We start from the raw sequence: 21454 nt of genomic DNA, 5'->3' as shown, positions 1-21454 counted from the left end.
CTCACCAGTACTCCACATTGTCTGACACTTTGACTTCTGGCTTTTAGCAAGGGGAGACTGCCCTGGCTGTGGCCGCAAGGAGCAGCCGCAGTCTCCGCATGGACGTGCTCATCAAAGCTGAGAGGCACTATGCCTAGAGAGAGGTAAGAAAGGCTCAGGTCAGCTCAGCAGAGGCCTCTTCTCCAACCCCCTCTTCTGACGGGGCGGGAGGGGCGGTCTGTGTGATTCTTTTTCTCTCCCCAGTGGCCAGGGCCCTGTGAGTGTGGTTTCACGCCTCTCGTCCTGTGCTGTTCCGTCCGTGGCGTGACCAGCTGCGTCTCCTCCTCTCCATCCTGTGTTAGTCGCAGTGGTGGGAGCAGAAGTGTAGGGCTCAGTGGGGCCAAGCAGGCCCGTCTACGCTGCTGGCTGTGCCTGCCGTCACAGTCTCTGGTAGACATGGTTCCTTCTGGAAGTTCCCAGACTCCCATTCTACTAAGTGGTCAGGTGTCATTCGGATGGGTTGGTCACTCAGTCATGTCTTACTCTTTGTGACCCCATGGACTGTGGCCTGCCAGGTTCCCCTGTCCTTGGGATTCTCCAGGCAAGAATATTGGTGTGGGTTGCCATTCCCTTCTCCAGAGGGTCTTCCTGACCCAGGGATCGAACCCATGTCTCCTCCATTGCAAGTGGACTCTTTACCATCTGGGCCATCAGTCCTGGTGGGGAAGTTCGTATTTAGTTTTTGTATCTTTGTCTTTTATTTGGCTGCATTATTTAAATTTCAGAAAGCATTAAAGCAACAGCAATTCTAAATGTGGCTTTATGATATAAAGTTTAAGTACTACGTTATTTGGACACAATTTTTCTTCCTCTTTTTAACTACAAGCCCACAAAATATAAATACCCAAAGATGGCAAACCAGGTAGGTTTGTGGAAGTTACTTTTTAGAAACAATTAAAACACTTTCACACAAGTATTTACTCTAGCACTGATGAACTGAGGATATATGTATTCTAGTAAGAAACCAATAATGAAAATGAGTATGACCATTAGTAAAGGTCAGTCCTATCCACATCTCAAACGTTTGACATTTTTGTGTGCTGCACAGAAATGGTGAAGCTTTTGCTAGGTGGGGATAGAAGAGCTGAAATAGCAGCCAGTGATTATTCAGATACCTTAGGAATCCCAAATTCAAAGATGTTAAAATAAAATCTTTTGCTTTATATTTTTATTAGATATTACTCCTATTTAGAGTTTTGCAGTTTGCGACATACCACTGTGCTGGCTGTTCAGTACTCAAGTATTCTGCAATGGTCATGCAAACCTTATTCATCTCAAGAATACAAAAACTGGTCACCAGGACATTCCTCTGCCTTCTTGCATCAGTATTCCCTCTGATAGCTGCTACTCATGCAGCATCTTGATAGAATTCCCACCCCCCCCACCCCACCAAGATTCAATTCCTTTGGGCAGGGATTTCGTTACTAGACAACCACCCTCTCCTGTCCTAGACTGAATCCCTGGTCCAACAGGCTGGAGCCAGAATTTAGGTCCTAGTCCCTCTTCCCCTGAGGAAACCTCATGCCCGGAAGGATGTCTAATTTGCCAATGCTGAGAAGTGTCCCCTTAAGGCCTTTTAGGGCAAAATGCACTGATTTGCCTCTTTGCTCACAGTACTGTTTAATTGGCTCAATAATCCTGGTACATGGGGATTATTTCAGAGTCCACTCTGTCCTCCCCAGACTTTTCTTATTTGCCTCTAAGACACAACAAACTTGACAAAGTTGACAACGCTTGACAATTAGAATTCTGTTTAATCGCTCTCCTTTTCCCTCTGATTTCTATTCCATCTTCTTTTTCCTCTTCCTCTTGGTCTAGCCTCACTCTCACTTTCTTAGATCATCACCATGTTTTATTGAGGATGACTTTCCCAGGTTCCATCTTTTTGCTTGTTTTTTAAATGGTTGTTTTCACATTTTCTTTAAAAATAGGAATATTCACTGGTTCTATTTTTAATTCCTGTTAGCATTTTTAGATTCTTTTTCCTAGATGAGAATAAATCATTTTTCTACCAGACGAATAAGGCCTCTTTCCTTGCCAAACTTTAAGATGGGAGAGTTAGATGAACTTTGAAAATAATAAATAATGCACGTCTATAGCTGGTGATGTAGACCCACAGAAAATGCTAAGAGTTGTTAACCCCTGGTGAAAACTGGGATCCTGAAGTCTGGAGTAGGAGGAGGTCTTGTGTTTTTTTTTAATATATATCCTTAACATTTTTTTAATCAAATTTATTTATTGCTATTTTATTATTTAAAACTCTGTTATTAAAGAAGCTTATATCCTGGTCTAATATAAAATGGTTCCTAATGAGAAGATTAGAGAAACTGTTGAAATTACCCCTCTCTCTCATATCCATTTACTCAACTACCTAACCACCTAATCATCCATCATTAAATTCAATGGTTCAAATGGGAGCTTCCTAACATCTGGCCTGTGCTATTTTAATTTCCACCAGTTTTGGCTCATGTTATTCCTGCAAATAGGTCAGTGCTTTACGGATGAGCTATTAATGCTTCCACTGCCTGTTGAAAAAGACCTGGGCTTTCCAAATCCCTGGCCCTTTCTGTGGCAGCCTGAAGGAAGGCCCGGCCCAATCCTGGAATGCACACACAGGCATGCTTCCAGAGAAATGAAAGTGCTATAGTGCAGAGTTGAGAGCAGAGGCATTTTGTAGCCTTCCCTTTAATTGGTGGTGTTTGGGGTTTTCATCTTCTTCGATTTCACATTTTCAGGAGATGGGATGAGGAGAAAAGAAACAGGACAGCCAGCACTCCTCCTGTTTGTTGGAGTCCGCCACCCCCACCCTTACCTCTTCTCGGTAGAGAAAGGCTGGGGTGCAAAAGACCCTGCATTCTAAAACCTTAAACAATTATGAGCCAGTCATTCCTACCATTCCTATCCCAGCTTCTATTCACAAAGTCCAGATGCTAGAGAAAGGTCTTGCCGTGCCCCTCTGCCAAGTTTCCCGGGAGTTTTTGTGGACCTTCCGGAGGAGGGTACTGATGCTGTGAGGGTGCAGGCTGGCCCGTGCTGGAGGCTGGGGCACAAGCCCCCCCACTTTCTTCTCGTAGGTCTCGAAAACCAGGTTCCCATACCCTTTTAGTCCACTTCCTGCCCCAGCATTGACTTCCAGACTGCTGTTCAGAGTATCTTTCACTAAGATTCACTTTTATTAAAAAGAAAGACAAAAATAGAAGTCACTATACGTAAAAGGGGGAAGGAGACCTCTTGGTGGGCTGTGAGTCCTGGTGTCCCTTATTCCCTCCCTCCGGGGGAGGCTTGTCTGGAGCCCTGATGGCACGTGCATGACAGGTGCAGTCATAGGGAGCCATGACCTCTGCTTTACTTGGTGACGTCCTCCAGCTGTTTTGGCTGGATTCTGTAGGACTCTGGTGGATCTTCTTTGTGTGTGTGTGTGTGTGTGTGTATTCTTAAAAGGGACAAAGGGAACTTTGACAAGTCAGAAAACAAGCATCAATCCAGTCATGGTGCTGTTGGACTGAGCCTGGCTGCAATGCTGTAATACACGTAGTATTGCCCACAACGTGATTGTATCACCTAGAGTGCAGCTGTATTACACACGTGATTGTATTACATACAGTGCAGTTGTATAACACAACATATTTGTATTACATAGAATGCAGTTGTGTTACAGACAACGTGATTGTATTACCTAGAGTGCAGTTGTATTGCACACACACAGTGATTGTAGTACCTAGAGTTCAGTTGTATTACAGACGTGACCATAGCACCTGGAGTGCAGTTGTATTGCACACACCAAGGAGGAGCCCTGTCTTCTGCAGCCCTGAGAGTCGGGGTGCCCGTCCACTCTCCTCACGGCCATCAGAGGGCAGGAGGGACAGACGCATCGACTATGGGGTCTCCTAAAGAATATATCCAATCTGGGCCCCACGGAAATGTTGACAGGAGAAAATTAAACACCCCAAAGAAGAAAAAGTGATATTGGTTGGAAGTAAGGCCCTTAGAGATGCGTTTGTTGTGGTGACATGCCCACAGCCAAGGCACCCCGTCTGTTTCCTTGGAGGCAGTGAGCAGGCTGGGGCAGAGGTGTGGGACACCGCGCGGAAAAGGCCTCACGCTTCCGGAGTCAGACAGGCTCCAGCTTGTTGTTTCAGACGTTTGTCTCTATCTTGGATGACAAAAAAAATTAATCCAGTTATAGTTAATGTTGAAAGCGTAGTCTTGGTTACCACCTTACGGATTCCACCTGATAAAAATAAATTCATATATACTCTGAAATGAGGCAATCAGCAGAAAACCTCTGAAATCATCCGATAGGGTTCCTTTCAGTCTAGGAGCAGAGTGAGAACTTCAAGGGACACATCAACCCGCTCTACTCTGACGTTCAGGCAGGATCACAGCCTGGAGACCAGGCACATTCGCCGTCTGCTCCGGCACCCAGCTTACTGTCAGCTGAAGGCCAATGAGCGGCAGAGGCTGGCCCGTTCGCGGAACTTTACACATGCCCAGAGGAGTGCCTCCTTGAGCCGGTGAAGAGCAGTGATCAGGTCAGCATGGCCCAGACGATGTGGGCAAGAGGCAGTCAGTTCACTTACACCACACACAAGTACATTATGGCACTCTTATTTCTAATTCTAAGGATACATTTTCATGTGGAAAAAAAGAAAGATAATGCATTGAAAATGTTGAATATTGACTACAGTTTCTAAAAAGATTTATTTTGTATTGCTAAGATTTTCTCCTTGTTGCTAATTAGGCATATAGTGTTCTGCAGTCTTCAGAAAAATGGAGTTGCCTTCTGGAAATTTCTCTTGACCTAAAAAATTGATTTGGAAATACATTATGCCTTCGTAGTACTTGCTGTCAGGATAAGGGTTTTGATGTATTGCATTCACACATTACAGGGTGCCTAGAATGTGTTTAGTGCTGTGAGGGGATCCATACATCAGCTCTGTAAGTTGTGGTGCATGTTGGATGCAGCTGATACTCGGGTTGGCATGATAGTATCGATAGTAACAGTCACAATCCAGTTATGCTGTAGCTGGCGTGAAGGAATTGGTGGTGAAGGCGGTGGCTTAGTCATTTAGTTGTGTCTGACTCTTGTGACCCCACGGACTGTAGCCAGCAAGGCTCCTCTGTCCGTGGGATTTCCCAGGCAGGAATACTGGAATGGGTTGCCATTTCCTTCTCCAGGAGACCTTCCTGACCCAGAAATTGAACCTCGACCTCCTGCATTGCAGGTGGATTCTTTACTGAGCCACTAGGGAAGCCCAGGAATTGGTGGGCTTTTGAGCAAAGGAATGACATGTTGATGATGGTATTTAACAGAAATCAGTCTGGCGGCTGCAGGAGAATGAGGGGCGCCGGATTCACCCAGGGGTACCTTCTTCATGGGAATAGTTTGCTCCCCCTGAAATGCCTGTCCGTCTAACAGTCAACGCGGCAGACTTCCTCCCCAGAGCTTGGGCCCCCCATTCCTCAGCATCTGGCAGGGGTTTGTAACTGTGACCTGTAGGCAGAAGTGCCCATGGCTTCTCATCTCCACACCCAGCACTTCCCCCAACACCTCTTAGGGGTAGAATGTCTACTGAGATGTGCCCAGTGGAGAGTCCTGCCTGGCCAGGAGCTGCAGGCTTCCACCTGAGGAGCTTTCTGGAAGCTGGACTGGCAGGTGAGTGCATGCCGGCTGCTCAGGGTGCGGTCAACGGGCAGCAGCAGCAGGACCTGGGAGCTTACTGACCTGCAGATCCTCACTCCAGACTGGCTGAACCAGAAGCACTGGCCTATCTCAGTGCCACCTGAACGTTGAGGAAAAAGCTCCACATCGCTTTAAGATTTTCCCTCCCCTCTCCTCCTCAGCTTTGATCCGTGTTAAGCACAGTAGGTGCGTGACAAGAACTCCAAACTCTGGTGCCCCCTAGAAGAACCAGTGAAGGAAGGGCTTTCATGCACTGGGTTTCCTGTCTCACAGCTGCCAGAGGGGGAATGAACCTGCAACCACAGCTATGTGGAAATCGAGTCAGAACTGAGTTCCCCGGAAGCAGGCGTCAGCATCTGCCCTTTGTGCTTGGCTCACGAAAGCAGAGCTTCTGCGAACACGGCCACAGGGCTCTGCTCACTTGGCTGCACGGGGCCCTGGCGACCCAGGCCACGCCGGTCAAGCACCTACCTATATGAGGAGCTTTCAGTGCGCACGGACTTTCCAGAACCAGCCGGTGAGTTAGACTTTTCAACAAACAGGTGGAAACTACTGCTTGCTTAAAACAGTCAAGGACAGTTGGCAGAAGTGCTCCCCTGAGCCGCGGCAGTCCCAGCAGGGCGTCCGAACACGCAGCTTCCCCTTTGGTGACTTAGTCATTCTGGTCCCATTGTCGGCCTGGTGGTTCAGGGTCATTCCCCAGCTGGGCATTTGGGAAGTGGAGGGGAACTTCTGTGTGGGGGGGCATGGTGGGTGTGGGATGGGAGGTGGGCGAGAGAGCTGCGCCGTCTCATAAGGTGACGGGACAGTGCCCCACAGCTGAGAATGGTCTTGCACAGAATGCCTCTTCCTCTTGGGAACTCTGCAGGTTCGTGTGTTTGAAGAAGTTCTCTCTGCGTTGAGAGAAGAGAGCTGATGGGCTATTATTTTGCCAGCTGGGATCACTGCTAAAAAGCACTCTACCAGGGACCGTACTGTCAGGGAAGATGGTTTGAAACCTTATCAGCATATTAGGGGTGTTACTTATCATTCATGTAATAACCATTCAAGCAAAATACAGGGACATCAGCCATTATTTTCGCTGGTGCAGTTTTACCTGAAACTGAGAACATGAAAGCACAGCAGATTGCGAATCCAGTGTTGTTTCAAGCAGTGGTAGGTACAAAGGAATAGTGCATGGGTGATGTCTACCTTCCATGGTCTTATCCTCCTAGCTCTGGGTTGTTCCCTGCGCTTTGGATTTTGTTTCTATGAAAGTGTCCGCAAGAACTCTCAGAGGCAGCCCACTGCAGTGGGTGAGGGAGGGCATGCACTCCAGGTGAGACTGTGAGCTTATAGCTCAACTCCGACAGATAATGGGCTGTATGATTTTGAGCAAGTTCTCTAGAGAACTCACTTCACCAGTGTTCTCAGCTGTTAACTAGAAAAGCGTCTGTGTCAAAGGGCCATTGTGGGATTGAGTGATAGTGCCTGACTTGTAGCAAGTGCTTAATAAAGGTCAGCTATTAATCATGTTATCTGATTTTTTTCCAGAAAAGATTCGTCAATTTAAAAGTGAAGCTGACTCAAGGCCCAAGAAATGTGCAAAATGCCTAAAGAAATTAAACTAAAATGATTTTCCATTCAGTGTGCAGTCCTCTTAAATTCAGTTCTTTAAATGTCATCAAGTTCTTCCAGCAGTAGTATTGATTTTCCTTTCAAATATGAAGATGGCAGTGACAGGATTCTCTAACAGATGAAGAAATGGTATTATACTTTCCAACCACTGAAGTCAAAAAAATTTTGGTTTTGCTTAAAGAAAGTTGTATATGATTTTCCCATTTCTGTCATTTGATGCAACACCTGATAGCTTATCTAGTGATAGAATAATCTAAGATTTTGTATATCATGTTTTAAAAATTATGATAGTGGGAACATTATGGTATATGAAGAAAACCAAGGGTTTTAGAACAGACAGACATGGTTTTGCAATTTATTAGCTGTGAGCCTTTGGACTAATATTCAAGTTATCAGATCTTTAATTTCCTTCTCCATAGGTTGGGGGAAAGGCCTATCTCTTCTGTAAAGTTATGTGATGATGGAGAAAGCCTGTGAAATGCCTAACCTCGTATTTATAGTACTGAAATGAACTATTATTTCTAGTCCACAAGAGAAACTTGCTTTGGAAATTTGGTAGCTGTTGCCTTTAAATAACACCTATATGTAATATAACATTTTACTTAAAAGCAGAGGTATATGCACCAATGTTTTTTAATCTCTTGGTGATGTAGTTACAGGTGATTTGGTACTTTCCATTTTTTTTCATATTGACCATGCATTATTTTTATAATCTGAGAAAGTTCTGAAATATGAAATCAAGTATCAATTTCTATCAGCTTATGTGTACCTATTCATTATAACTTAAGGCTCTCCATTATCAAATTCTGACTCTAAGTCTGTAAGGCCAGAAATAAAATTGTGAGCAATTTCAGTCCAGTTATTATATCATGAATTTATAGTTCTACATTTCATCTCATGCTGATTGTATATGGTACATTTAAATTTTAAAATAGGTTTTAAACAGGTAATATGTTCACATGATGCTAAAAAGTTTAAAGCATTGTTGCCACCTGAGACCGTGGTTTCCACAGACCATGCTTCAAAATCTGGGTAACCTCTTAATGCAGTAATAAACAAAGATGAATACATATTTTTACTGTTTAAGTGTTTTAATTGTTGAATTTAAGTTGAATTGGGCTAATACTAATTACTTGGTGCTGCAGACAATATACAATTTCTAGAGTTTAAAGCTTTAAAAGATGCTTACAATATTCTTAATTACAATATTCATAATATTGACATTAGTCTATGTGGTTGTGGCTGATACTGAAGACCATCCCTAGCTGTCATGTAAGTTCCTTAAAAAGCAGAGCCCAAGACCAAAGTAATGAGTCGCTGCTTTTCTCAGAAGTGCAAATCCAAGGAAGCAGGAGTGAAGGAAAAAGGAAGTGAGATGGGGAAGGAGGGAGGGAGAGCTGAGACCAGCGTGATTTATCTAACTGGCCAACACCTGGTATCAAGTACAACTTACTGACTGACCTCAGGGATGGACAGTTTATACAGGGTTTGGAAAGTTAAGAACGGGTGTTTACCCCAATGAGGTGCTGATTCCATGCTGCGGGTGAGCGGAGACTTCAAGAGTCTCGACTCTCTGGGTGGGCAGGGGAGGCCTGGGAGGAACAGGCCTGTGGTGCAGGCAGCAGCAGATGAGGTGTTGTGGGTTTGCGCTTATTGAAAACCAAGAGCCGCTTGCCACAGCAGAAGCTGGTTGTAGTTGGCCAGAACCCACAGTAAGTATGAGGAGGATCATATACTATTGCATAAGAAGGATCTAATACTCTTTTGGGTCTCCCTGGTGAATACTCTTTAAGACACAGCCAGATGCTTTTATAGTTCAAAAAAGCCTTGGTGTGCCCTTTAGAACATGGGATGTTTACTGACCTCACATTTGTTCTCTAGTCCTATTATGACATGAGGCAGCAAGAAAAACTGTATTTCCAGTGGTAAATTAGAGTACAGGGCTAGGTCATGTTCGGACGGAAAGAGGCTGAAATCACAGACTTGTAGGAAAGATACAGAAACCTAGGCTCTACACAAGTTCTTCAGAATCCGCTCATTTTTATGTAAGCCTAAGTACTTTGGGAAAGAGGTGGGGTAGGTAGATCTTATTATTTCACAGATGAGGATCCTGCCATTAAGTGTCTGGCTCAAGATAACCCAGTCAGCCAGCAATAAAACCGTCAGAAGCCTGGTCTCTGTTCTAAATCTGTTTGTCCAGATGGTTTCTTCCTTTCGTCCAGCCATGGACAAGTCTCTGCCAGGCCTGGAAGGTCTGCTGAATTGTCCAGGGCTATGCCATCACAGGAAAATGTTTGCATGTTCAGAGCAAAAAAGGGTTCAGAGGTAGAGTTTCAACAAGGTGGGAAAGAACATTAGAAATAGGATCATTCTACGAGGAAACTTCTTTCTGATGTTTCTGTGACTGTTTTTGTGCTAGTAAAATGTTTTTCCTCTTTCAACATTAAAAATTTTATTCATAGGTATTGCTAGTTCCCCCTATTTTTAATTGTTAGAATCCTAGAAAAATGAGGACTAATATACTAAAGTCACAAAAAAACTTTGTGGTGTTATTACTCTTGGCTTTTATCTTTTAAATTTTCAAATAATACCTTAGTCTCTATTACTATAAATAATTTTTTTAAATTGAGTTCTCTTTCAAAGTTTACTTGGTAACACTGGAAATGACTTAGACTTTTACAAAAACAGGATTTATATACTTTGATATAATCAGTGACACGTTGAACCTATTAAAAAAAATTAAGTCCAGTTTCTTTTTTAATTTAAAAAAGTTTTACTTAATTGCTTAAATAAAAAATAACATTAAAATAATTCTACATATAGTTACAAAGGATGGTACAGCTTGAAAAAGTCTCTTGTAACTTTGAAAAAATGAACATGATATATCCATAATGTTCTAAGAATATGAAATTTTAAAAATTAAAGACTTCTAATTCTTGGTAAAGCCAGAAGAATTAGAAGACCTCTATGTGAACATATTCATTTTAGTCAACCACTTTTATGGACGGAATGCTTGTGAGAGACTGGGTGTGTGCTGTTCTGGTTCCAAGAGACCTGGAAGCCGAGGTACCACCTTCAGGGTGAATGGTCCGCGGGTATTTTGCTGCAGCAGCTTGAGGAATGGTTTGCTGAAAAAGCAAAAATATACTTTAAACAAGTCGATAAAATTATATTACTACATATTATTTCAATATTATTTCATCATCTACAGTTTAACCCAACAAACATTAGTACATGTAGATTCTTATTAGGGTCTTCCTTTTAGAAAAGTCATCTTTAAAATACTTGACGTAAAATTATACATATCGTATCAAAACATTCACTGTGCATTTCAAAAGCTCTATGATACAGTTTTTGCTTAGGAAATGGACAAAACCTCTTGAAACAAATATCCTCATGTCAGATTCCATTTAATTAGATTTCCTCTTTAAAGAAATAAAAAATAACCTCCTTTCTTAAAGTCTTTTATAGAAATGTTTCTTTGTACATAAATAACTGGATAACCACTACAAATGGGAGATTCTTGCAAATGGTATGAAATTCTAGTTGCTAACCACCAGATCTGACCATAACCAAAGAGCCATTCCTCCTAAGGGATGACGGGCAAGAGAACTGCAGAAGCAGACCGTGGCGCGCTGGCATCCTGTCTACAAAACACAGCATGGAACCAAGCAGCCTCGGGGGCAAGCAATCACCCAGCAGGTGGAGCGCCAGTGTCTCAAGTCTGGAGAATGGTTTATTAGTAAGTAACTGTTTCTGACAGTCCTAGTTCCTGGGATCCCAGAATAAGATGAAAAATAGTACAGAGGACAGCCACTGTGCTTGTTACACAATCCAAAGCAGGTAATAACGGAAGCAGTTTATGGCTATTTAATTCATGGCCAATTACTGAAGAGTCATTGGACATACTAAATAAACAAAAGGCAGCTAATATCAAACAGGGGTTTTAAGTCTTTAGTTTCTTGGTTCTTTTTCTGTAAAGTATCACTCCAATCAGTACAACACCAGTTTGTCAGAATTAAAAATAAACACATGTGCTCTCTTTACATCTTATCTTACAAATGGACAGTCTCTCTCCTCCATTTCTTTATAAACATCTTGCAGCTGCTGCTGCTAAGTCGCTTCAGTCGTGTCTGACTGTGCGACCCCATAGACGGCAGTCCACCAGGCTCCCCTGTCCCTGGGATTCTGCAGGCAAGAACACTGGAGTGGGTTGCCATTTCCTTCTCCAATGCATGAAAGTGAACAGTGAAAGTGAAGTTGCTCAGTCGTGTCCGACTCTTAGCGACCCCATGGACTGCAGCCTACCAGGCTCCTCCGTCCATGGGATTCTCCAGGCAAGAGTACTGTGCTGATAAAAACAGAAATGAGTTCATTTCCTCTCATCTTTGATAACTAAGCTCACATTTTCAAAAATACGTAGAGAAGTCATCTAAGGCCTTTCAAAGTCTGTCCGACCTACAGAGGCTGAGATGATTCTCCACCCTCCATGTGTTCAGTCTGGACTCGGTACTTCCATCTCAGTCTGTAGCTTCACTATCGCACTATACCTGAGGCTAAATTTAAACAATCAATCCAGCTTCTTTTGACTTAATCATCTAGCAACAATCTAGTACTCACAAAGAAAAGGATTTACAATCATTCCTTACATCTTTTTTTACATATTAAGTAGACAGGAATGTTAAGACTGAAAATTTATATAGAGGGCATTCTCTTTTATAATAAAATCAACCCTTGTTTCTCTCTAGGGATGTGTTCTCATAACTTTTAGAAATTAAACTTTTTGAGATAATCGTTGACACATGTATGATTGTAAGAAATAACAGAAGATCTCCCATGTGTCCTTCTCTAGTAATTTTTATTAAGTTAAATTTGCTTATGGCTTTACGGTTTACAAAGTGCCTTTATACATCTCATTTAATTTTCACATTACCTCATTTAATCCTGAATCCTGACAGTTAACTCTAGGAGCTAAGTGCTCTTATTGCTACTGTTTTACACATGAAAAAAATGGAGGCTCAAATATTTTTTGATTTGTATATGATCACAAAGGCAGTAAGTAGCAAAACTAAGGCATTAACTCAGGTCTTCTTGTTTATTTTTACTTAAATTCCATGTACTTTTCTTTACATCACATGAATTTACTGCAACCTGATTTTTTTCCCCAAGTTAGAAATATGTTGACAATTGTATTTGAAAAAGTAGGAAGAAGACTTCCAAAAAAAAAAAAAAAGGAGCAAAAATCAAACACCATAAAAGTAGTTAAGTTTTTCTTAGGGTAAAAAATATGCTATATGGATAGCAGTTAATGAGTAAACAGTTTTTGTCTTTTTTAAAAAATTATTGAGAAATCATTTATATATTTACCCTTTTGGCCATCAACACATCGGATTACTTTTTGTATTTGATAATTTTTATACTATCCCGGCTGAGCCCCCACCCTCACTCCCTACTGGCTCAGATGGTAAACCATCTGCCCGCAACGTAGGAGACCTGGGTTCAAAAGATAACCTGGAGAAGGAATGGCAACCCACTCCAGTCTCCTTGCCCGGAAAATCGCATGGACAGAGGAATCTGGAGGGCTACAGTCCATGGAACTGCAAAGAGTCAGACAGGACTGAGAGACTCACACACAGCATACAACTGAGAAGAAACAACGTTTCTGAAGTTAATCTCTTAAAATAGGAAAGGTGTATACTAAAGCAGATGTAACTGTAAGTATATAAAGACTGTAATAGTAAAGGCAGAACAAGTACCAGGCACCGTGGATTTTGATCTTCTCCTCAACATGCCATTTAAGTGCTTATTAGTCTATCAACTCTCAGGAAAAAGGTTTTGTGACAAAAAGTTATCAAAAGCAGACTCACCACTGTGACCGGATGATGTTTTTCCACAACAACGGAGCTCATGGGAGGAGAAACTCCCATTATAGCCAAACTGCTACTGATTCTGTTTTTTGAAGCAAAATCACATCTCCCTGTGATCCGGGCCGTGATTGTTCTCCCAGCTTTCTGTTGCGCTGATGTCACAGCCCTGGGCCCATACTATAAAAGAAATACCTGGTTGGCAGAAAATCTATGGCAAAATCTATGGTACTTTCGCTTCTGTAACTTAAAAATACACAGGCACTTAAAATAATTGTATATTCAACCAACTCTAACATGGGGAAAATTTTTTTAAACAATAAGACAAAAAGCAAAACAAAACCAACCATTCCAAATACCCCTTTAACCGTGGTATACCGACTCTTTTATAGGATTTTAGGAACTTCTAAAACTTTATTTTGAAATAATTATAGATTCATGGGAAGTGGCAAAGACAGCACAGAGGTCCTATGTGTTCTTCATCTAGTTTCCTGCAATGATTACACCTTAGATAATTACTGTATAGTTACAGTAGCAAAACGAGGAATTGATACTGGCATGGATGTCTGGATATAGTTCTATGTCACTTTATCACATGTGGACTTCTGTAACTATCACTGCGATCAAGATACACAACTGTTCCATCATCACAAGGCTCTCCCTCACACTGTCCTTTCTTTAGAGTCAAACTCATCTCCCTTCCCAGACAATCCCTATTCTTCAGAACCGCTAATCTGTTTAATGAACTGACCCTTATGGATAAACTACCATTACACATATGCTTTTGTGTCTTCCCCCTTTCCTTATGGCACTGTTAATACAATTTTTCTTCATGAATAGGGTGTGTTTTTTTGGCGGGGGGTGGGGGTGGTACTCTGTGGCTTGTGGGATCTTAGTTACCCGACCAAGGATGGAACCCAGTCCCTCAGCAGTGAAAGCATGGAATCCTAACCACTGGGTCTTCCTTTTCCTTTGAGAGTTATTTGCAGTGTATTGCAAAAAATGCGATGATCATATCAAAAGGTAATGCCAGATTTTACAGCTTTTGTTGCTTACAGTTGGACAATACTCCAGAAAGGTTACATTTACACCAGGAGTAACACATACATGTACTCATTCTTTTTTCATGATCAACTAATCCCATCAGCTGGGCAAAAATCAAAAGGAGTAAGAAAGAAGGGAAATGGCATATTTAGAAAACTCTAATATTTGTATTTTAGTATCTGACATGGAAACAATGCAGATTATTGCTCAAGAGTACAGGTCTCTGAAGCCAGACTTTCAAACTCTGAATTCAAACTGCATTAGTAACTGTGTCCACTGGCAAGTTATTCTCCCTAGCCCTCAATTTCCTCATTTATGAAACAGGGAGGGCAGCCCCAGCAGACTAAGGCTAGCCTTTCACTTTCCGTTCAGATAAGAGTGAAGAGAAACCTTACTAAACAGCTGAAAAATCCAATTAAAACTCTTCCAATTATTTCAACTGGAGTTATAAAAAGTAAAGTGCCATCTATTGTTCAACTTCGTGAACTACAATAGTACATTTGCTAAACAGCACATGTTCAGTATACGTGCTGTCAAAGTGAGCACATATATTTTTTGAAAATTATTTTCATCATGAAATTCTGATATATTAACACACTGATGATGTCTGCAGAAACGAAATAATTTCACAGATGAAGACATTCTTTCACTAGAATGGTATTCCTCCCTTCTTCAGTTATTTGTCTCCTGATACTCTGCAGTTTACTTTCTACACACACCTCCCTTTTAGCTCCTGGAAATACTGAGGAAGACTGGAAAAACTTTTGGAAGGAAAGGAAGTTTCTGTGATTCAAATGAAGAGAAAGACAGCCAGTCCTGGATCACAAATTTCTCTTCTTTTCCTGTGTCCAGCAACAATGGTTTCACGCACGGTAAGTAATCCAAGTAATGTATTTGTTCCTGCTTTTGTCATTATGGTTCTTTCCAAAAGCAAGAAGACATATTTGAGGTAAATCTGAGTATTTAATTTAGAGGATGAGATGGTTGGATGGCATCACCGACTCGATGGACATGAGTTTGAGTAAGCTCCAGGAGTTGGTGATGGACAGGGAAGTCTGGCATGGTGCAGTTCATTGGGTTGCAAAGAGTCAGACACGATTAAGAGACTGAACTGAACTGAGTATTTAATTAAACAGAAAAGGAAGAAAACTAGGATGATACTTACAGATTAGTTTGTCATTCTCCTTTCTCTCTAAAAGCTGTACTTACATCAATGAAATGGAATGCGTGACTGTTCTGAAGGAGCAGAAAGTAGTTGGAGGGATGGGGGAAGAAAAAGGCCTACCTAATATTGTGTTTTTTTTAGGATTCAAAGACTTGAAAATTACCTCAGGTAACCAAATTGTTTCAAAAAGTAACAAAAAAGGGTGGTAAATAGACTCATTCATTGGGTTCTTCCTACACACATTCAGATTCAGATACAAACCCAGATGTACAAATGTAAGTGTAGTCATATGTTAGAAGGGAATTTTGAAAAATCTAGCTTTGTGTGTTATCTGGATATGCATATGAATGACAAACCACCATGTTTATTTAAATGAGATTATTAGTATAGGATCTCACTTCAAAATGTGTAATCATGAAAAATAAACACAGCTGAACCCATGCCAGTGGAATTTTAGTGTCTTTCTAAATCAAAACTCCCCGACACATTCAACGTTCTCTTAAGTCATATTTTTTTAAGCCTCTTTGAATGAGGAGCAAAAATATGTTGAGATTTGCAAAAATAGATTTTAAAAATTTCCGCCTAAAGTTAGCAGCTTCCAAAAGACAGAAATTCAAGTCAGCAGGAATACTTCAGATGACTAATTGTCCAGTTGACTCAACATGTTCCCTTAGCTACAGAGCTGCCTAGCACTATGGCACCTCCAATCCAACTCTTTTAAAACCTAAAATCTACTCAGCCATCTTTCTTCCTTTCATGTAAGTGGTTAGGGCCAGGGAGGAGAGGGAGGCAAGCAAATCAGAACCATCCCAGTACCTTTATAGAGCATTTATAGAAGCTTTATAGAGCCTTTGTGCCAGATCCGAGCCAGAGCAGGGTTTTTTTTTAAAAAGCCCTGCAGAGTTGAGTCTGATAAACTTGGCCGGTATCCTTATGCCCTTTGAGAGGCACTGAAGAACACAGGTTTAACAACAGGAGCCCAGAAAGTCAGACCCACGATATGCAGATAAATAGTTTGATTAATTGAACTTCAGGTAAATTCTCCCACAAATACTCAATCCTCCTTCAGTACTCTTCCCCCTCTATGGACCCCTCTATTAGCAGCTAGTGACTTTAGGAAAAACAATTGCTATCTTCATTCCAATTATAAATGAAAACTGAAAACCTAATCAAATTAAGGTGGAGTCACTACAGAGTAGCATTAGTATCTGCATCCATGAAGAGGGAAGGCCCCCCTGGTGGCTCAGGCAGTAAAGAATCTGCCTGCAATGTGGGAGACCCAGGTTTGATCCCTGGGTCTGGAACAGTCCCTGGAGGAGGGCATGGCTACCCACTCCACTATTCTTGCCTGGAGAATCCCATGGACATAGGAGTCTGGCGGGCTACAGTCCATGGGAATCGCAAAGAGTTGAACACAACTGAGTGACTGACACAGACAGTTGAACAGAAAATACACAGAAGAGTCATTAGCCTCTTAAACCCTTGCAACATTCTTTCCTTTAAAATTAAAACGTTCTTCATTTTTAATTATCACTACTGTAATAGAATTGTCAGGGATTATTTTCACTATAAATTAATGTTTTAGTTAATTTGTATATTAAATATTTTCTGTGGCTTGGCCTAAAGATACCATCTAGACTTTTTTTTCTCCATGGGAAAATATGTTCAGAGTGCAAAATACCCACTACACAAACAAGTTTGAGCGCTCTTCCCAGCAGAGGCACCTGCATTCACTGTACTGACCGTCTCCTCCTGCGCAGAAGCAGCAGCCATCAGCCCAGCGCCATGCGGAGCAGACACGGGGAGGTGGACTGAGGAAGCGGAAGTGGCGCCGGCGGAGGTGACGGAAGCCGCCGAGGGAAACGCGGCCGCGCAGGTGGCTCCGAGGGCCGCTGCCGGCGGGGATGGCGGCACTGCGCCCGCGGCAGCGTCCACGTGAGCAGGAGGAGGCTCTTTTCCTTGAACACCAGGGCCGTACTCGTCCCTTTTAGTGGTCGTGAAATCTGTTCCCAGAAACCAGGCATTAATTCCATTAACATGTTCCCAAGTTAAGGTTGCTTTTATCTTCCCAACAAGGAAAATCCATCATTGCTAAAATTTGGTCATCACTGGATACGTTAATAGGGTTCAGTGAATACAGTATGTCAGTGTTGACCGGTTAATGTCAGCATTAACCATTAAAGACTTCAGACCACTTTAACACATGAGAGTTAATGAGGGATTTGCTTTTAAGTGAAAAAAAGAATTAGGTACTCACCTGGGACCTTATAACCACTACAATAATACGGTCACAGTGTGCCTAAGGATTTATGTTCTTTCCATTATTTCCTACAACTATCCCGATAAATGGCCTGGTATTTAGACCTTTAGAATAATTTTCTGATAATCACCATACCCTCTTCATTTACCACCTATCACTCCTATTCTAACAAGACCAATCAATTTTTTTTTAAATAAACTATTTTTAGAGACATTTTAGGGTCACAACAAAACTGAATGAAAAGTAGAGAGTTCCCATATACTCCCTGTTCCCACACACCCACAACCTCCCCTACAATGGATATTATGCACCATAGCGATACATTTGTTACAATCGATTAGCCTACACTGACACATCCCTGTCACTCACAACTTGTGGTTTAAAAACCAATGTATTTTTAATTCTTGATTTTTTCAGCAAACAGTAGTAAATCAGTCTGTAACACTAAAATCTTTACTTTTGATACTGTAGAAGAAATGAATTCTTGCAGGTAGATTGTATGTCATGAATTAAGAGCATATTTGTACACAACTGATTTTAGTGACACATATATAGTAACCTTTTCTCAGAACTGAAACTTAATCTTAGATCAAAGAAATATAAAATGTCAGCTTCCAGAAGCTAGGATGAAGGGTCCTATTCTAGATTTTTCCCCTCTCAGTATGAGGATTTGGTTAAAATTTCCATTTGACACTGTATATGCACGCGTGCTTAGTCGCTCACTCATGTCTGACTCTTTGTGACCCCAGGAAGAGTTGGCTGCCTAGGTTGCCAGGCTCCTCAGTGGATGGATTCTCCAGGCAAGGATACTGGAGTGGGTAGCCATTCTCTTCTCCAGGGGATCTTCCTGACTCAGGAAATGAACCCAGATCTCTTGCATCACAGGCGGATTCTTTACCATCTAAGACACCAGGGAAGCCCATATATACCTGATATCAAACATCAGGGTGAGGATTTCAATATTCAGTCACTGAGATGTCTCAAAATATTTGAATAGAGGGCATTATGTAACCCTATGTTTAAATGGTTTTCTATGTTGTCCTCTTTCCATCTAGAAATTTGGGCTACTATGTAAGTTCCTGTCTTAATAATATCTTTATATAAAACTGAGCAATAGTTACTTCATTAACAAAGTTTAATGAGGATTATAATACCTAGGGTCCTTTGAAATAATTTGAAGAGACTAATTCAATATAAAAATACTGCTTTTGCTTTGAAAACACACATACACACTAAGTTTTAACATGTTTTTCATAGAAAGTGATTCTGATTGTCTACTTTTAGGTGGGTGGCAGACTTATCAGGTGTGGAACCAGTATTGTAATTATTTGAACTTTAACTGGACACATTTTTCAGCTGGAAAGTATTTTTCTACTGTTCCTGAAACTACTTTAAAAATTGGCAGGTATCCTTTTAAAGGCCATTTGTATTGTCACATTTTGTCTACCTCACAGAAACTTCTAACAATTATCTTCAGGGGACCAGGAATAATTTTCTTTTCTCTTGAGAATTTAAAAAATTCTCTTTTAACAGCAGTTATTAAAATGCCACAAGACTCAAGTATCACAGAGCAAGCCCAGCATTAGATTACAATGAACTCTGCCTTTGGTAGCTTCATCGATGCTAGAGTGTACTGCTGACGGTGTCTTACTATTCCCGTCATCTTTTTCTTCCATTGTTACAATAAACAAAGCACAAGGCCACTCAAAACCTCTCAGATTCCAGAACCTGGCATTAGCTATAGATGACAGTAGACTCAAAGGCAACAGGAGCAAAATAAGTCACATTGTATAATGATCAGAATACATTTGCTCCAAATCCTGCTATGGATATTTGCCCGTAGGAGACATTGCTGTATTTGGATTTAAAAATTTAAGATGGTAAATATATTAAGGTGGTAAAACATTGTACCCTAGGTCAATTCACAACCTTAGGTAGGTTATGTTAAATAGACTTCTTGTAATCGAACATAGCAAGTGCTAATGATTATAAGTTCTCACTGCACTTGTGAAACCCAGTACTTGTTGTTATAAGTAGATAATTAAATTCTTCAATTTAATATATTCAACTTGCTAACAATTAACAACTGAAAGCAGACTCTTCAATCGCTGGAGATGGTACATTTGTTTTCAGCATTACTACTCAATTAAAAGACCACTTGTTGGAGAAATCAAGTACTCATTTGGATATCAGCAAGATAAGATTCAGTCTCAAGGGTCTATCTATGTGTCTAAGTCTCTAACTTGCCTGGGGGCCACACGCCACGACTGCTTTAGAAAGAAAACAACTTGCCTGAACTCACCACCATCCACAGCACATGCATTTGAAATAAAAAATATTTGTTGATATTTTGAAAATGAGGGCATAACAAGCACAGACAAGTTGTTCACAGGACTGAAATCATATTAATGATGTTACAAAATAAAATCGTGTCACTGATGAATAATCTGATTTTCAAACAGGATTTAAAAATACTGTAAAAATGTTCACATATTTATATACATTAAGTTTATGAGGCTGACTTAAGACTGCAACAATTATATCATTACTATCCTCTTACATGTTAGTGTTTTTTGTCTTTTAAAGCACTTGCGCTTGTATTTCATTGCATTTTCACAAGAACCTGCTATAAAGCAGGTAGTGAAGATTTATATTATCTTCTTTGTACACAGAAGAAATTTTAGTTTTCTAAAACCCAGTGAGCAAAATAGGCCTCATTGTAAATTGGTGGCAAAGCTGTTCTATGTCATGCAGATGATAAGAACCATTCCGATTCGAACCAATACATGGACTTTTCTTGACACAGAGTTGTTTTAGTTGACTTCTATAGATAAGCCTATACTTATATTTGTTGGAATGAGTTTTAGTTGAGGCCTCTCTTACACTGGAAGACAAGCAATTTTTTTAAAAAATGGGAAAGCAAAAAAAAAAAAAAAAAAAAAGGGAAACCATGAATAGACAAGAAATATTTAATCAACAAAACAGTCCAAGGTATTTGGCTACTTAGAAAAAAAGAAATTTTATACTTAAAGGCATAACCATTATAGTTAAAAGAGCTTTAAAATAATGTTCTATATTCAAAGCATTATTATAACACTGAGCCTAAATAGTTAACAGTTTACTGGATCAGATATAAGATACTGTAAGTAACCATGACTGAGAGAATTTTCATGGCAGATTTAAAACTGGATATAACATTATGATATTAAAAATAGTGTTTGGATAGATACTGGATAAGAAAATTAGTACTGAAGACCACACCAATCACTGAAATCTCAAATCCTTTTTGAAAGTAGGCAGAGAATCTTAAATAAAACACTAACCTGTATCACCTCTGTTCTGAAATATAGTCATGGCCTCAAGATTTAACGCACACACACCCCTCATGAAAGCTTTCTTCATGGAATCTTCAAAGTGCTCTTTTTCATGCTGCATCCTTTGGATCTCAGCTTTTGCATTTTCCAAAGCTCCAGATAACTAAAATCAGGAGAATTTTTAAAAAGAAGAAAAAAAACTGAGCTACAAGGAAGAATATAATTTATTGTTTTAAAAAAGAGACTTCTTATACTGTGAAGTTATTTTCATATGAAATACTAAAATCACTTTGGCATATACCTCTTCCGCTGAGTCTCAAATTATTTTAAAAGATGCATTTTACCTCCAGTGTCTCCATCAACACAACATTTTCATTCCTAACTATAAGGTCAAGGTTTAAACAAAGAGAATTTCATACTGGCTTCAATCAGGACTGGTGTACTCTAATTATACAAAAGGCTATTATT

At 40.6% G+C, this 21454-nt stretch overlaps 2 protein-coding genes across 3 annotated transcripts in view; one reads left to right on the top strand and one right to left on the bottom strand.

Annotated features, from left to right (window-relative positions):
- ANKDD1B (ankyrin repeat and death domain containing 1B) overlaps window positions 1-6624 on the top strand; it is a 61299-nt gene extending 54675 nt beyond the window's left edge. Inside the window, 5 exon segments of the mRNA XM_043921123.1 lie at window positions 48-143; window positions 4354-4553; window positions 5916-6192; window positions 6194-6239; window positions 6413-6624. Of these exon segments, the coding sequence (XP_043777058.1) occupies window positions 48-143; window positions 4354-4553; window positions 5916-6192; window positions 6194-6239; window positions 6413-6624 (831 nt within the window).
- A 1634-nt stretch (window positions 6625-8258) lies between these two features.
- POC5 (POC5 centriolar protein) overlaps window positions 8259-21454 on the bottom strand; it is a 31343-nt gene continuing 18147 nt past the window's right edge. For both annotated transcript variants that reach the window (XM_043920105.1, XM_043920106.1), the window contains exons 9-12: window positions 20996-21149; window positions 17156-17415; window positions 13207-13383; window positions 8259-10467 (exon numbers count right to left, since the gene is read on the bottom strand). In XM_043920105.1, the coding sequence (XP_043776040.1) occupies window positions 10324-10467; window positions 13207-13383; window positions 17156-17415; window positions 20996-21149 (735 nt within the window). In that variant the 3' untranslated portion in view covers window positions 8259-10323. The remainder of the gene's footprint in view (window positions 10468-13206; window positions 13384-17155; window positions 17416-20995; window positions 21150-21454) is intronic.

This window comes from Cervus elaphus, chromosome 12, assembly GCF_910594005.1.
Source record: "Cervus elaphus chromosome 12, mCerEla1.1, whole genome shotgun sequence".
NCBI classification, from domain to species: domain Eukaryota; kingdom Metazoa; phylum Chordata; class Mammalia; order Artiodactyla; family Cervidae; genus Cervus; species Cervus elaphus.
Note: the sequence above shows the minus strand (reverse complement) of the source record. Positions and strands in the feature narration are given on the sequence as shown.